Source organism: Lagopus muta, chromosome 2 (assembly GCF_023343835.1).
Source record: "Lagopus muta isolate bLagMut1 chromosome 2, bLagMut1 primary, whole genome shotgun sequence".
NCBI classification, from domain to species: domain Eukaryota; kingdom Metazoa; phylum Chordata; class Aves; order Galliformes; family Phasianidae; genus Lagopus; species Lagopus muta.
This window is the reverse complement of record NC_064434.1, coordinates 94,949,286-94,966,513: the sequence shown is the minus strand read 5'-3', so window position 1 is coordinate 94,966,513 and position 17,228 is coordinate 94,949,286. Positions and strand designations below refer to the sequence as shown.

Sequence of the window (17,228 nt, the reverse complement as noted above, 5' to 3'; positions counted from 1 at the left end):
AAATCTGCCTGCTGCCATCAGATGATTTCCAAGAAACTGGTGAGAGAAGGCTGCTGTCTGCCTTGGGAAATCTCCACCACACCTGGGCAGCTCTCTGAGATATACCAGAGCTACAATACTCCAAATGATTAGAGAATTTACAGCTTGGCTAAAGAGTGGGAAAAACGTAATGCCTGCCCCAAAACTGTGCATCCAAAAACCGGAGACAAATGTGAAAAAGAAATGTAACAAAAGCTCATTTTCCTTGGCTTCTCTACTTTGTATAAGAGCTTCTCACAGCCACTCAGAATCAAGCTTCTCAGCTTCTCAAAAAGGAGCTTTACAGCTAAGAAGCTGCAAAGGCAAAGAGAAGGTAAGGTTCCCACTAGTCTGGTTGAGACCAGACTTTGCTCCTACCACTCCTGTAGCAAATGCTTCAAAATCTTTTTTACCTGCTCCAATTTGCCCTTTGAACCTGGCAGATCCTCAGAGCTACCTGTAGGCATATGAGCACCTGGCCTGCGTGCTCCCCTAAGCACAGGCCTGACAGCTGCTCCACCAACATTAATCCATGGGATTAGCCCTTCATTTAGGAAACTATTTGTCTTGCCCGACAGCCAGCCGTTCCGCGCAGAACAACATGTACATTGCACCCAGCCTCCAAAAAAACCACAAGGGCTCCAGAGAGTCCTACTCAAAGTCCGTATCTTGATCCGGGGATGTTCTGGTGTTTTTCAAGGTCCTCTCCCCACACAGATAATGAATGACATAGAAGATAAGGTCTGTATACGTGCAGAGTCAAGGATTTTGTGAAAGCAAGACATTTATCTGCACTTTAGCACCAAAGCCCACAGGCCTGTTCTGCCTTCCACATCACAATCTCTTTTGTCACCTTGACAAATGAAAAGCACTGACTACTGTTCTCCCTGAAAATGTTAACAACTGCCTTATAGCAGCAACTGAGCAGCCACATTCTTGCTTTAGCTTTGGAACCACCTCTTTTAATATATTCCTTTCAAGTTCCTGCTCTTCATCTTGGCCCTTGACCTGATGGTTTCAACTGTAACACAGCCAATAGCCCTAGCTCAGAGCAGTCCCTTGGCTTTACACCACTTGCTCTTACTTATACCAGCAAAGAAAGAACAAAGGAGCAGGAAGGGAACCTTCCCCAGCTGCACACCACAGCAGATGCAGCACATAGATGAGAAGCCCCACACAGCAGGCCTGGGAGCCGGTCACGCTGCCATGTGATGCTGCAGGCCTCTCCCCAGCTGAAGGGATTTTGCAAGAGCAGCAGGTGGGTGGGAGCTTTCCTGCGGTATGTCCCAGGGGCCTCCTCGGCTCTGAGAGATGCCATCTGTCCTGGGAGAGCAGTCCTGAGAGTTACTCCCAAGTGCAAGTGTCTTACAGAGAAATGTAAATACTTTAAGCCTTTTATTGGTGCGCAGAGTTATCAACACCCTTGTCAGCAGATGGAGCAGAGCTCCACATCGTTACAATCCGTCCACAGAAAAAAATCCAGAAGAATTCCTCTCCCCTCCCAAGCTCCCTCCGTCCGCGGAAGATGCGATGGGTGGGACTGGAGGCACCTCTCCGTTGCCTTTACGCCCGTGCTCAGCAGAAGACGGAGGCAGCAGGCCTGCCTGGGGAGCGGCGCTGAGAGACGGCAGCCCTCCCACCCTTCTGCGAGGGGGGAACGCAGCGGAGCCAGCCCCTCTCCAGGCAGGGGGAGCGAGCCTGGAACAAACGTCGCCTGCGTTGTGGGCAGAGCCGCGAGCAGGGGAAGCCGGGAACAGAACACAGACCTTACACGCTCCTCGGCTGAGTCACCAGAGTGTATAAAACAGAGCCCGGCAGCTCGCGTTGCGCGAAAGGGGAGGCACGAGGCATCGGGACTCTCGGGCAGGTACGTGCGAGCGGCCGCGGCTTAGATCTGGGGGCTACGGGTGAATATAAGAGCAGGATCCAGCCGTCCCGCTGCTCCCTTCCTCCCGCTGCCATGTGCCGCGGAGCAGGGAAGCCAGCAGCCCCGGGGACCGGGAGATCGTGAGGCTGCTCTGCTCTAGTGCAGCTCCAGACGCCGGAAAGGACTCAGGTGACCAAAGCACACTGGCTGGTCCCTACCTCAAACCTGAGATGGGAGCAATAGACGATGGTCTGTCCAATACCTGGCACTTCTCAGGGAACAGCAAGTAGCTAATAAGATGAAGAGAGAGCCCGAAACAACAGATTAATAAGTAAAGCACTAGTTCAGGGCTATGGTTGATTCATTCCACTGACACAGAACTACCTGCACAGCCTTGGGCAAGTCACTTAGGACTTGTATTTTTCAAAGGGGTCTTCAGGTTTCTGCTGAGCTTTTGAATTGCTCAGAGGAGTGATGCAGAAACTTTGGTAGGAGTCTCATGGATGTTGTGTATTTTTCAAAGTGTTTGTCTATCAAAAATGTCTCTCATCACCCATCTCATAGAGGACTGGGATGAATGAACCAGAGGCTGTGATACCTAAACAAACCCAGCTGGGGCTGGACAAGGAGGGAGCACCAAGGGAACCATAACACTGAATAAAGTGCATCTCAGAACCCAAGCTTTTGAGGCCCTGATCCAGGAGCACACACTCAGACCTGGCCACTTGAACAAAAACACGGGTCAGCAGCTACATTACCAGCACCTCCCTTTGCCTTTGGAACTGGAGCACACAATATCTCACCCACAGCAGAGCCCCAGCCACATCTGCCCCCAGCCCCATTGCCTGAGTACCTCCCCAGCAGGCAGCTCTTCCCAGAGAAGACACTGCGCTCTGTGGGGTTGTCCTGCTGCAATACACAACCAGGTACAAAAGGAAAGTCATATAACATGGTAAGATCCCTCTCCTGCAGGTTGTGCTGTCCCAGCACCTGTTGCTGCAATGTCAACCAGTCAAGCAGCTCGCCTCCCATGCAGCTGCTGCTCCAATGTGCAATACTGCTTGGTTGCTTTCTGCATGAAAAACTGTTGGCAAACTTGTACTAAGATCACATGATAATTCAGACAGAATGTCCCAAGGGGCTCCTTTTTGCTTAGGCTTAATTATAGAAGAGACGTTAATTATCCCTTACACTGTCTGGATGCAACAGGAAAACAATTGTATGTGTTTCACTTTTAAATACCTTGTAGCTACCTGGACATATTTTAATTTGGTTTGTAATGCTGATTTATGTTTTCCTTTCCCTGAAACAAAAAACAAACAGATCTTGCAACTAACTGTAAGCCATCCAGCAGGAAGATGCTCTCCTTCTTGCTCATCATTTGTCTGCTGGCAAGAAACACAGCATCAGGCCTGGTGAGCAGAGCAGAGCCTGCAGCATCCAGGGATGTCACCACCTTTTTCCAGCTGGCTCAGGGAGACCACTGGGAGAACGTTAATCTCACCAGCATGTCCTGCGAGGATTGGAAGAACAGGACATGGATCACCCTGCAGCTGACCAACAGCAGCCTGACGGCTTTCCCCATCTGCCTGCCAGAGGCCCTGCAGACCTTGGATCTCAGCAACAACCTCTTAGAAGAGGTGAATGGCACAGAAATAGCAAATCTCCCACAGCTGCGCATCCTAGTACTGAGGCAGAACCTTCTCCAGGCAGTCAAGTGGGGGTCGGAAACCTTCAGCAGCCTTCATTCACTGGACTTAAGCTTTAACAAGCTGTCCTCTGTGCCATCGTGCCACACCTCTTCCATGCCTAACCTGAGGTGGCTGTCCTTGGCTGGAAATCCACTGATTGAAATCCAGCCACTGGCTTTTTCCTGTTACCCCCAGCTACAGTTCCTGAACCTCTCCACAACTCTGCTTGGGCAGGAAGGCAGAAGGGGAATTCAGGAGTCTGCTTTTGCCATCAGTCTCTCCCCTGGCGATGCCCTGCACAGTCCCGAGAACACCATCAGCGTGCTTGATCTGAGCGGGACCTTTCTCGAGAGAAGTAAGTTTATGGATTTCTCATGGTAAACATGGGGCCTGACCTTATTTACAGCCAATGTGAGCGTGTGAGGCACTCTCCAGCGTCACATAATCCTGGAGAGAGGCCCTGGCACAGAGCAGCCTCCCCGAGGGAGGGCAAGGACAGCACCAAGCACGACTGCCCATCGCTGCAGCACCTTGCCTCCCTCCTAATCCCGCAGCACGCCACTGCCAGCCCCAGGATTAGCTTTGGGAAGCACAGAAGGAAATTCATTTCTCTTTCCAGATAAATGGCCAAAATCTTTCACTGTCTATCCCCATGCTTATACCCTGCTTTACACTGCTGCATTGAAGTAGCACAGAGAATATGGCAACTAAAACCAGCCCAACACTTCTGCACAGTGAGACTTCCCAGCCTGGAGAGACTGGCGACACAACTTTTCTTTTTGTACATCTCCTGTCAGCTTACTTGTAACTGAGATGCTGAGGCAGGGAGATGCTGAACGCTTGGCCCAGCTGGGGCAGAGCCAAGGCTTGGCTCCAGTTCTTCTACACACCAGGCCACTGCTTCCCTGGCCTCCCTACACAGCCACCCTACGCATTTCCGTCTCGCTTCATAGCAGTTTTATTCATCTAAAACAATCCTACTCTCACAGGGGCTCTCAGTGAGGCATCACCATGCATTATTGGTCAGCACTGGTACAAGAAGCACAGCATGGAGTCACAGCAGTGATTCTCTCCAGAACAGGGCAACAGTAGCTCTAGCCCACGGCAGGGAGCAAAAGGAAGGCAGCACCGAGGGATTCTTCCCATCTGTACTGGCCCCAATTCCAGCAGGCAGCAGTAGAGACTTCCCTAGGTCACCTCACTAAGCACTGAGCAGTACACCACTAAATTTCTAACATCTCTTGTGGTAGTGAGTTACACGATTCAGCCCTGGGATGGAAAAGCACTTTTGTATAAGACCTGTTCCTCCATAGTTTCATGTCTCAGCTTCTTCTTGTGCTAGGAGAAATGGGATGGTATTTGCCTTTCTCACACCACTCAGGACTTTGTAGACCTCTCTCATCGCCCTCCAGCCATCACTTCTCTGAGAATCCATTTAACCTCACTCAATAGGAAAACTGTTCCATCTCTCTGGTTGCCTTTATTACCTTTCTCTATGTTTCCTTCTTCTCCCCTGCCCCATAAGGGCATGGTCAGATCTGTAACATTATAAAAATTATTGTTCCAGTGTTTATATGCACTGATTTTTGTTTGTATTCCTTTCCCCACGGGGAATAGCTACAGAAAACCACAGAGATATTTTACATCACTATGAATTCAGGACTTCTATCTGGTGGTTCTCTAGCTAAGTTACTAATAAATCCATGTGCTTCACAAAGAGAGGGTTCCATCTTTTCTGTGTGCCGCTTGGCAAAATCTCACTAACATCTGTCAATGGGCCAGCATTTCAGTCTGCTTCTTTTTTCCTAGGAGAAATCCACAGCAATGCACTATTTATGCAACAAGTAAAAATCTTTTTTCTGCTTCAGTTCAAGTTGAGTGGACCAGAGACTTGCCCAACCTCAGATTTCTTCACCTGACAAAGATGCCAAAATTACAAAGTCTTGATACCGACTTCAGGTCTATGCCTCACCTCAGAGAGCTGAACTGCCGTGACTCCCATTCTCTGGGTTTTGTGAGGACAGAGATGTTTGAAAGCACACCTAACCTAAGCCATCTCTCCTTTCAAAAGTGAGTTGTTTTCTTTTCTGTTGTTCTTCATCAGTCATTGCCTTTGTCTCCCAGAACAACTGTGTGTGGAGCTGACTTTTATGCAAAGGTTGTTTGCCATTACATATGTGGAAAAGAGGTATGGGTTTGTATGTCATGGAGAAACACTATGCACCCAGGTATGCCACATGAAGCCTGTGCTGTAGCAGCAGGACGAACACAGCAGGAGAACCGATAAAGCTCAGAGCTGCTGTGAGACTTGCAGCAATAGCATAGTTACCATTTGTCTGAGATAACATCCATCCTGCTGCCACGCCACTAGAAGGCTTCACCCAGCGTTGATGAGATCAGCACAGATGCTCTGAAGCCTACTTTTGGTAGCTGATCATGCTTCCAAAGTCTACATTGCTTTACAAAGGATGAAAGCTGATAGTTTCCTAAAGTTACACAACATTTTACAACATATGCAGAAATATCAGTTCTAAGTGCTAAAAATCAGGACCCAAACTCAAAGAGAAGAAAGGAATAACAATTAAAGTCACAGAGATTAGACAGCACCTTCTGAACACTCAGGTTGAGCACTTTTTCTGTGGCTAGGGCAGTTTAACAGTAAAGGCAAGCAAGGTCTTCCTAGATCAGTTATTTGATTTAATAGCCGAGGGATATGGTCTCAGAGAGGTAATTAACGTGAAGGGGATGACTGGCATAAGCCAAGCCACTAGAAGCACACTGAGAAAGAAACTAAAGAAATGACATAATGTCAAAGTGCAGGTGAATGCATGATGGCAGAGATAACCTTTTCCTTTCCAGCTGCAATCTCTAAGGGTGCTATCCACTTACAGCACTTTAGCTATATAGAGACATATATACCAGAGACAACAGCCACATTGTGCAGTTCAGAGAGATGGGCAGATAGCAACCTGGACTTTCAAATGCAGAATGGGAGTGTTGGTAATATGGTATTTCCAAGGCAACTGGCAATTTGGCATTGTATCTTACACAGGATGGGATACTAAAGCCTGCTCCAATTCTTCAAAGGTGAGCTCAGCACAAACTAATTACTTTATTTATTTGTCATCTTTTAGCTGTAACCTGAGTTCCTTTAATTCTTGGAACACCAATTCCTCAGACAGTATCATCATCAACTTGCATGGAAATCCTCTGCTATGTGACTGTAGGCTCTCCTGGCTGCTCTCCACACCCAAGATTGTGCTGCAAAAGTAAGTGTTTTCAAGGAGATGAAGTAATCCTCTTTATACACAACTTAAATATGCAAGTTATTTGAAGACCAAATAGTCATTACCCTACAAATTGCTCACATTCCTTGCATGTTCCTCATTTCCACAAGAGGTAGAAGTGTAAAATAAAGTCTTTTTTTTAGGAAGAAGCTATGGCTGAATTACACTTGGAAGTGGACAAATACAGTGAGCATATGTAGAAAAGCATGAAGTGATATTAGCTGTGGATTCTGAGAATAGTTCATTTTCCCTCTTGGTTCATATTTCTCTATTTGCTGGAGATAAAAAATGAGCTAGCTAGGTGGCCTTGATGGGCAAGCACTGGGAGCATGGCTGGAAGACTTCACAAGTACTTTTGTTCACCATTTCCTCCTGCTCTGGCATTCCCAAAGCCAGAGGCGGTGAACAAACTTGCAAAAAGTACCATTTATCCTCAATTGTTTTCATGCTTCCCAAGAGTTTTACAGAAGAAGCGCTTTGCATATGCATAATCTGACTTCCTTTGGAGGGATAACCAAGATTTTACCACCCAAAACTAAGAAAGCAGGGAAGTATACTGTTAAAATTAGATTGCTGCTCTTCATGAAGGACTTAGCATTTGCATTCTTTAAAAAAGCCTGCAGGGACTGGGTAAAGAAAGAAACTGAGCACAAACACTGGATGTGCTTTAGCATGGCTCTTGCAGTCTGAGACAGCCAAGTTTAAGGATCCTGGGGACCCCATTACAACTCTGTATGTGTTTCCTTCTGAAGAGCAGCATTAAAGTCTGAACCTTTAACACAATCTGCCTTGAACCCAGACATTCTTGCCAAAGTCCACAGAGTACCAAAGGATGCTTTGTCTCAGGCACCTTACAAAAGCCAAGAGCTAGTCAGCTATGCTCACAGTGCTGTGGAAAGTCATCTATTTAGCACAGGACTATCGTTAACACAACCTAGCTCTGGTCTAGGCCTCACCTCTTTAATATGAAGAATGGTTTGGGATAAAAAAGGCTCAGAGGAGCCTGTTAATGCTCTTGTGGAATTGGTCTTTTCTAACTTGTCCTCTCTACAGGGTTTTGGACACTTTTTGCACCACATCCCAAGAAAACGGGGACAGGCCTTCAGTTTCTTTTTCACTGCAAGATCTCTACAGTAAATGCCAGGCTGAGGAGGATATCTCACTGCCCGATTCAAACACACCCTCCAGCCAAGGAGACGCTTTCAGCCTTGCCAGCTACTACACCACGACTGCAGCAATGACAACAGACTCTGCTCCGCTAACCAAAGACACTTACATTCGTCTGAATGAGGAAGCCAGTGTAATGAGCACAACCTCAGCCAACCCAGCTGAGCTGATGCTCACGAAAGCCAACAGTTCCTCCCCCGAGGACGAGGCAGTTTCCGAATCCATGAGCCATCCCCCTTTCCTTGCATCTCTAACCACCTCCCCCGGTTTTCTCAGAGAGCTCTACAGCCAGACCACGGATTATGGCTCTGTGAGTCAAACTGAAACACTGAAGCAGCTCCAAGGAGAGCTCAGAAAAACTCACATGGCATTTCCCCAGGAACGCCTATTCAGCCAGCCCACTAGCGAGCATTCTACTCCAGCAACAGGAAAACCAGATGCCATTCCCCATTACATTCACTCCTTTGCTGTGGAAAGGACACCACAAACAAATCTACGGCAGCCAAACTCCACAAAGTCCAGCACTCAGTCAGCATCCACACCCACCCGGCCACGGATCCACTACGTAGATGACTACGAATACAGCGAGGAGACAACGGAACCCCCTGTGCAACAAACGTACACCTCCTGTGACTACAACCCATGCAGACACCTTCAGAAGCCGTGCAGCGAACTTCAGAGAGCATCCCCATGCTTATGTCCTGGCATGTCAACAGAAAATGAAATTCCAGACCCGCCGAGGCTCAGAGAGGTGTCTGAAGTCACAGACAGCTCTGCACAGATACACTGGTGCGCCCCAAACTCCGTTGTTCGTACCTATCAGTTGATGCTCCGTGACCAAGGCGATGAGGAAGGACAGCTTGTCCTGGAGAACATTTACTCCACAGCGAGGCAGTACACCCTGTATAACCTCTCCCCATACACCACTTACCACGTTTGTGTGACTGCTTCCAACAGCGCAGGGTTAAGCCACACAGTAAACCAAGGAATTGCAGGCAATTCGTGCGCCAGGTTCAGGACAAAGCCCAGCTACAAGTCTGTCTTTGCTGCTCTGTCTGCAGCAAGTGGACTCTTCCTCATTTCCACAATTATTTTGTCCATCTGTCTGTGCAAGGCACGTAAGAAGCCTCACAGTGAGCAGTACAGTACGCATCTAGTCTCCTACAAAAACCCAGCATTTGATTACCCATTAAAGTTACAAAGTGCAGATTAGCACTAGGTGATTGTTCTACACATTCCAAGGTCGCTATCTCTATCACTTTGGTATGTTTTCCTTTATCAAGAAGTCCTTCAGCAAAAAAAAAAAAAAAAAGGAAATATCTGACATCATTGCCACTGTGTTTCTAGAGAAGAAAAAAAAATTGTTTTTTAAAAGGCAGCCAAACAAAAAAAAAAGCCTTTGGTTCTTGTTCACATGCTAAATGTGGACATTAACCTTGAGAAGTTAGTTTTATGCTCAGCTACAAATATACTAATGTACATTTCACACCATGAGATGGATCCTTGTCAGCTGTCACCAATACAGTCCACGCAGAGCGAGAATCTAGAATGCATTTTACTAAGCACAACAGATACTGCTCTTACTCACGTGAGTGAGGCTGAGCTTTCATTTTTGAAAGAGCATTACTAAAAAGAGCATGAAACAGACCTCCTTGGGCTCAGTGGCAGGGTGCTGTATGCATCCAACTCCAGTAAATAACTGGTGACCAAAACTGCTCAGCTCTACATCTGGTCAGGAAAAAGAAACACGAAGGTGAACTGCCAAAAGGAAGAGCAAAACACTGTGGGATCATCACAGCCAGGACAATTGCTTTGTTCTGACTTTGTGTGACATCTTCTGCAACTGCAGCTTCCGAGTGCAACCACAATAGCAACCACAGGCAGTGCAGGGTTTGGAATACAAGTTCCTCAGAGAAAGGGTGGGAGGGAGCACATCAGCATTTACTTCACAATTGACTTTAAACAAGAGATTACTGCTCAGTTCCATCTGCAGATTGAGTGGGCTGATGACTTACCTCATACAGAGGCATAGAGCCAAGCAAAGAAAGAATTGAATGTGTACGTTGCTGAGACTTGAAAAACTGAAATCCTGTACACTAGCAACAGCAGGGATTTATGCAGACATTTTTCACACGTACTTCAGGGTACTCATTTCTGCTATACTAATAACAACAGATGCTGACAATTCCCATTCTTCAGCAGCTTAGAGAGATCTTTTCATTACAAGTTTTTTGTTTGTTTGTTTTATAAGAGGCAGCATTTGTCCTGGTCAAACATTTCCCTCTAACAACCACTGTTCAGAGAGCAAGGTATATTTCTACTGTTGTATAGATACAGCACATCAAACCCCCCAGGCTCGGAGAATGAAGGGTGCTGTATGCTGCAAGAGCCTCTTTTCTCTCCATGTTTTTTTTAATGTTCTTTGTATTAATGGAAATAAAAGCTACAGACTGGTAGTCCTTTGTTAAAGACAGATCTCTGAGTTACGTTTACCAGCTACAGTGTTTAGCCAGAAGAGTGAACGCCAATATTTCACTATTTTGGAACCTTCATGTATACAGTTAAAGAACATTTTCATTAAGATAAATCTGTGCTATCTGATGTCAAGAGAATCTTATTTTGTATGTGCCACATGAAGCCGCAGCTTCCTCGCCCCTAAGGGCCTGCAACACTTCCAGGCAAATTTACTCCTCCCCCTATGGCAGCACTGGAGATGACAGCAGCTCTGGACAGCTGCTCCCTGCACCCCTCTAGAAGATAGTTCTAGAGGGGAAGAACAGAAAAGATACTGCAACTGGAAATAAAATTAGTTGTTTCACTTCAACTATGAGTAAGCCCAAAGGAACACAATGCATAAAATGAGATTGAGAGGATGCATCTTAGCAATCCTTCCCCACATTACAAATCAAAAATCGCTGCAACACCTATAGCAATGCTCAGCAGTAGGAGGTCTCCAGGCAGCAGAAATTCGACCTTGTTGAGGGTCAGTGAGCAGGGGACACGGCAACCTGCAGCTACCCAGAGGCAAAATGGCCATTAGCCACAGCAGGGAGAAGGGCTGGCAATGACATCCACCCTGGCCACTCACAGCAGCCTTGTGCTGAGACATGGGAGCGCCTGCAAGCTCTACATGTTGTCATAACTGAGCACAGCAGCCATTTCTCCTCACAGCTGCTACTCCAAGCCGTGCACAAGCACCAAGTCAGTGCTCGTTATGTAGCCCTCCTGAAATCCCTCAGAGAGCAAATCACACCCAGGGTTCAGAGCAGCCCAAGCTATCATCTTTCATCCAAGCTCATCAGTGTAAACATACCCTGCGGCTTTCCCAGAAGACTGATGACCTCTCATAGCAGCCTAGACACTTTGCAGGCTACTTTTTCACCTTCTTTTGTTTTCATAGCCCTGAAAAGGCAATGCCTAACACAAAAACTGTCCTTTGGGCCTGACCAGTTTTTCCTGGCACACAGCCCTCGGGTAGGAGACTCCCTTGTGCCAGAAAGCCCTGGCTGCAGACCTGCACACCCCTCAATTCCTGCTCCCCGACCCCACAGGGGCACAGAGGCAGGCACACAGCCAAGGCCCCTCCCACCTGCTGCCAAAAAATACCCACCTTCCTCTGGAATGTTTTGCAGACATCAGCGAGAGCTTCATTGGTTTCAGCTACCAAAGCACCAAAGACTTGCACAACACTTCGAGACCTCTTACAACAAACAAAATGCTTAAACTCTTCCCCTTACCACCCTTCCAGGAAAATATGTTGCAAAGAACAAACTACAGGAGAAGTATGTGAATCATGCAGTACAGTAGTAGAGGTTCTTCTAAAACTCACGTGTACCACTTGCAGAAGTTATTATATCTCACTGGTAATGCAGATTCCTTTCCCTTCAGGGAAACTAACCAGTTCCTTCTAAGAATATCTGAGAAAGTATCTCGGACTTGTTTAAAGACCCAAAGCCACTAGTTATGATCATCCAAGGAAGGTCTCTGTTAAAGGAAGTAGGAATGCAAAAGTACAGGAGGACAGAAGAATTGGAATCTTACAGTGCTCACTGAGCCCATTTTGTCTTCATTCCTTACAAACCAGGAAGATACAGCTGTTCAGAGAGACAATATTATTTAATAGACTCCTTGTGATGAAGTTCTGTATCACATGTTTTACTAAAGGCCATTATTTCCCCATGCAAACCTGACCTTGCTCATCATCAGCTTTACTACCTGTAAAGTAACAACCTGAAATACAGACGTTGTCATATCGTGTGTTGGTTGAGCCAGACCAGATAGTCCTAATGAACTGGATCTTCTGGTGTGCATTATCAAAGACCTGAAGGTCACAGATAGATTACAAATATATTGATAGAGTTGATGTTGCAGCACATGATATACTCTTCATTTTCTGTACATATCACAAGTGTAGCCAGCATTATTATAATGATGTATATGTGTTAAACAAGGAAAAATTTCCTCTCTAGCTTCCTCTTTGCAAAACCACGTCTACCCCCTTTACATGTGTATTTCTGTATCTGCTGTAACCTCACTATTTCTCTTCTCATTCCAAAAAGCAGTAAAACAGCACACTTTCCTGCACAACCTACTCTAGGTTACAACCTAGCTAGGTTTAGCACAAGGTTGGACTGGATGATCTCCAGAGGTCCCTTCCAACCCTATGATTCTGCAGTAACAGGATGAGCAGAAATGTAAACTGCAAGCAAAACCAAGACAAATACTCAAAGCCTAACAAATACTGTGAAGTATAACATGATGGAAAAGCCTTCCACGACATAGATCACAGCCATGATGAGGCTGATAAAAACAGCAGCATCTTGCAGAGGCAGGTAAAGCAGGCTCAGTTTTCAGACTACAGAAGCTTCATTCCCCACCAACACACAACAGTGCTCTGTTGCCTATGCAAACTGCACTCTTAAGCCAGGTGCTGCCTCATAATTTCTTTTCAACCTCAGTTCCTCACATCTTATCCAGCACAAGATGCAGGTTCATCACAACCAACTCCTCCAGCCAGTTCTCACTCCTGCCTCTTGTGCCTTTTCACAGGCCTTCTCTCTGCCCTCACACCATAATCCTACAGCCTGAAATCATTTTCAAGTTAGGGAAGCTTATGGCTTCATTCTGCTGTACTTCAAAAAGTTCCAACCTGTGTACAAGCAGTTTGCCCCATAATCCCACCCAGTATGTGTGTTTTAAGTAACTGCTGCAGCCCAAGGACAGATAAAATGTCAATTGTTCAAAATTCACTCGAACAAGCACAACACTTACAAAGCATTTCTTTGAAAAACACTGATATTGCTATTGTTTCAAACTACTGAATACTTCCAGAAAACGTAAATCACCACAAGATCCATTCTAGAAGTTTAACTGTAGCTGCACCTACCAATTTCAAAAGTAAACCCTAAAAAGCAAGGTTGAACGTTTTCTTGAAGCTTATTTTATAGCTTCTACACAATCCAAGTACATACAATTGCAGAAAAATATTACTCAGTACCATTCCTATTCCCCAACTCCCAAAAGCAGAGCTGTCGTTCCTGTAAACAGGAGCAGTAAATAGCTTGGACATTTCCTTTTGTTTCAGTGCTGCAGACAGACACAGGCAGCTGAGCGACCTCCCCCCAGTGCTGGCTGGAGCCAGGGCAGTGAGGAGAGCAATCAGGGGACAAAACGCCAACTTGTCCATCTGCGGGTGGAGTCAAACAGCTGCTGTTCTCCCAGCTCTGCTCCGCCTGGTTGTTCCTCCCCAGATTCCTGTTTCGGTCCAATCCTGCTTTGTAGCTCCAAATGCTAAAACAAACCTTTGGATGTATGACAAAGGTACACCCATACATGTCTCTGCAACAATCTTAAAAGCCAACTGGCTACCAGAAAGTGATCAGTAGTAAATCCACTTACCATGTAGCAGCTCAACTTGCTGTACTGTTTATCCCATCCCTCTCATGAAAGGAAGATCAGCTGGGAGAAGCACACTGAGCGCTAACAGTGCTTTCTCAAAAGCTTATGTCAATTTTTTCCCTGGCTTTTCTCTTCAAGGAAAAAATAAAATGTTACATGCGTTCCTAAGATCCTTTTCCACTCACTTGGCAAGGCTTTTGTTCTTTCTAGAGGTCCAAGTTCAAGCAAAGGAAGGCCAGAACAACCAGCAGTGTGTGTGGGTGCATCCCCTGAGCATTGCAGCAGAGGCGCGTGCTGTTCCCTCTCCTCGCTCAGTACTTCAGAATCAGTCACCAAGTTCTCACGGAGTCATTTACACTGAAGAAACTCTCTGAAAAAAAGAGAGATGACCCCTGAAAAGGCCTCCACTCAGAAGAAGAGCCGTTCTCTTCAAGGCTCAGACACCACACAGCTTTGTGGGCTGTATGGGAATTGAGAGACCACATAGTCTTCAGTGCAACAGATGCCATTTCGAGCAGCAGTTCCTCAGAGCCCTTGTGTCGGCACAGGGAGGAGAGTGAGGAAGCCCAGCAGAGCAGAGCAGCAGCACAAGGTACGTTGCCCTGTACCACTCTACTACAAAGGGCAGCCTTCTTTGGAGAGCTGCCCCTGGAATCACTGCAACTGGAGGCAGGGAGTCCACATCGCACTGCTGCCTTGAACAGCCTCTTCTGCACAGGACGCAAAATTAAACCACCACACTTGCTCAGCAAGCACTGCACTGGCACAGACGTGCTCCTTCACAGCCACCTCCAAAAAACTTACATCCATCTGGAGGTAGGAATGAGGATCCTCTGTGGGCTCAATCTCGCTTGCCAAGAAGGATCTGGTTCACGCTTTACCTGTGAAACACAGAGATATTTATCACAGGTGAGAACATGCTTCGTGTCCACGGAAACAAACATTCATAAAAGAAAAAAAATGTTTAAACTCCTGGTACTTTTTTATCAGCTGTCCAAAGGATGTCGTTTGTTCTGAAACAGGGCAGCATATCAAGAGTAATTTCAACCTCTTTAAAACATAATCAAGCAAGACAATAAATAGCAGCTTTTATTTATTTTTTAATAGATTCAGGAAATAACTCCTTAGAGCAAGACTGATGTTCTGCTGTCACCTAGAGGGAGAGGATGGAATCATCCTGGGTACTATTCCACGTGGAAATACTTAACCAAAGAACTAGAGCCTGCACTGGTGCTACTGGACCCTTAAGGAAGCTGTAATTCTTCAAAGACTCAATAGCATTTATCTCAACATTCCGTCAGGATTCAGCCTCCAGCAATTGCTTTTCTCCACCTTAACCCTCTCTAGAGGCAACAAATCCCTCCAGAGAGTTGATGAAGGAAAGGAGGGACTTCAGTCTGAATAAGTGCAACTGCAGCTTCAGTTTCTAGAGACGTAGAAAAACAGACGTCCTTTGTGTTGCTGTTCACCCAACTCTTTGTTCTGTATTGAGGTGCTCATCTGTTTTCAGTTCAGTAAGTAGAAGTGATGAGGATTATCAGTAGGGACAGTCCCTGTCCCACACTGCCTTTCAGCAGTATATCTGCTCTTTACCTTTTTATGACCAGGAAGAAATTTGCCAATCTGACCGAGTAGAAAAGAACCACGGACTTCTAAAGATCAAGAAGGTGACTGCTCTCTGGGAAAATCAAAACTGGTAAATCAGTATAAAAGAACAGTAAGATTTCTCTGTTTCCAAAATCTATGAATTCAAGATCAGAGCACATTCACTGCACTTAGACTTTGCTGCCTCTACTGAGCAAAATAAAACCTTGAAAGTCACAGAAACAGCATGCCATGGACAAGCAGGAGTCATTCTGCTGTTCCCTGGGCACCACATAGCTGTGCTTGCCCAGGTGGAAGGAGCCCCAAAGGAGAGTCCACTGCGTTGATGGTGGAGAAAGCAGTTGTGTTCCTCATCCTTCTTCCCACCTACCCACACCTCGTTGTCTGTCCCACTCCCACATGGATCCCCAGGCATCCCTAAAGGGCTGAGCTTCGTTCTTTGCAAGCCACTAACTGAACACCCCTCCTCTGTACAGCTCAATATACACACAGTGTAACGCTTCTACCACATTCAGTCAAAACTGGTGACAGGTCCAAGTCCCACCTGAAGGACAGAGTACTTCTTCAAAAAAATAAGTGGAAAAACAAATATAAGACCAGGATCATGTGTATACATGTTTACTGTATGATTTATCATCACCTTCCTCACCACTCCCTGGAAATTCTGGAGAACAGAACAGTCAGAAATGATGATAAGAGGGAAAGAAGAACAAGATAATGTGCAGGCATCCCCTGATCTAAATCCAGCTCTCAAACAAGTCTGGAAAGCTTCTGTACATGCCGGCTCTAAGCACAGCCTAACACAAACACTGTCCCTTGGGCCCGACCAGTTTTATTCATCCACCTCAGATCCTACCCTCGCATGTAACAACTGCATTAAATACACACTAACAATTTATATAACTCAGACCAAGTACAACTTCTACCAGATGTGAAACCAAACACAAGGAGACAGATCTCAATAGTGTCAGCCTACAATTACTGAGGCAAGTGCTGATGAACCTAAGACAAACCCAGGCATGCTGGCAGCAGGTAGCGGGAATCCTAGTGCAAAACTCAAAATTAGCCATAAACCCAGGCCAAACCCCAGGAAAACTAAATAGGAGTTCTCATGGGTAGTCTCCTGAAGAGTATGGAGATCCTAAACCTACTCATCGGATCCTCCCAGTCCCTCCATCTGCACCTGCTCACAAGTCCATCCTACTTCAAACTTTAGCCTTCACTCCAATAGGAGACTAAACTTTAACAGCAAAGCTTTATGTTAAGTCAGCTCAGATAAATCTTCCACAAGCAATATTAAATCACAAGTTTAACACTGTAATGCAACTGAAAGCACAGCAATGACAGCATAGTAACAAAGTCCTAGGCTGCAGCAACTGGGGATATGCTCAAATGCAACAGCTGTAGGCACAGAAACAAAAGAAAGAGTCTGCTTACTCTTGGAAAGCCTCAGATACACAGGAATCTCCAGTGAGATGCCCTCAGTCCTACTGCCAACCCATAAATGAGGTCTGGGAAGGGGTGGATCCTGACTCCAGTCCTTCCAATCACTCAGATACGTTGCATGCACCTGAGCTCCCCTGGTTTGGCCCTGCCTTCCCACCAGGTGCTCAATCATTGGTTCAGGCTGTGATTTAGCACTTCTAGTATAATGGGCATCTACAAAATGTCTATACATAGCCCACTGTCTGGACC

General features: G+C 46.2%; 1 protein-coding gene across 1 annotated transcript; it reads left to right on the top strand.

Annotated features, from left to right (window-relative positions):
- Nucleotides 1–1,363: 1,363 nt before the first annotated feature.
- Nucleotides 1,364–9,347, top strand: LRRN4 (leucine rich repeat neuronal 4). The gene is made up of 5 exons (XM_048937227.1): nt 1,364–1,885; nt 3,209–3,931; nt 5,445–5,646; nt 6,711–6,845; nt 7,917–9,347. The coding sequence occupies exons 2-5, from the start codon at nt 3,244–3,246 to the stop codon at nt 9,241–9,243; spliced, it is 2,352 nt and encodes a 783-aa protein (XP_048793184.1). The 5' UTR covers nt 1,364–1,885; nt 3,209–3,243; the 3' UTR covers nt 9,244–9,347.
- Nucleotides 9,348–17,228: the final 7,881 nt, after the last annotated feature.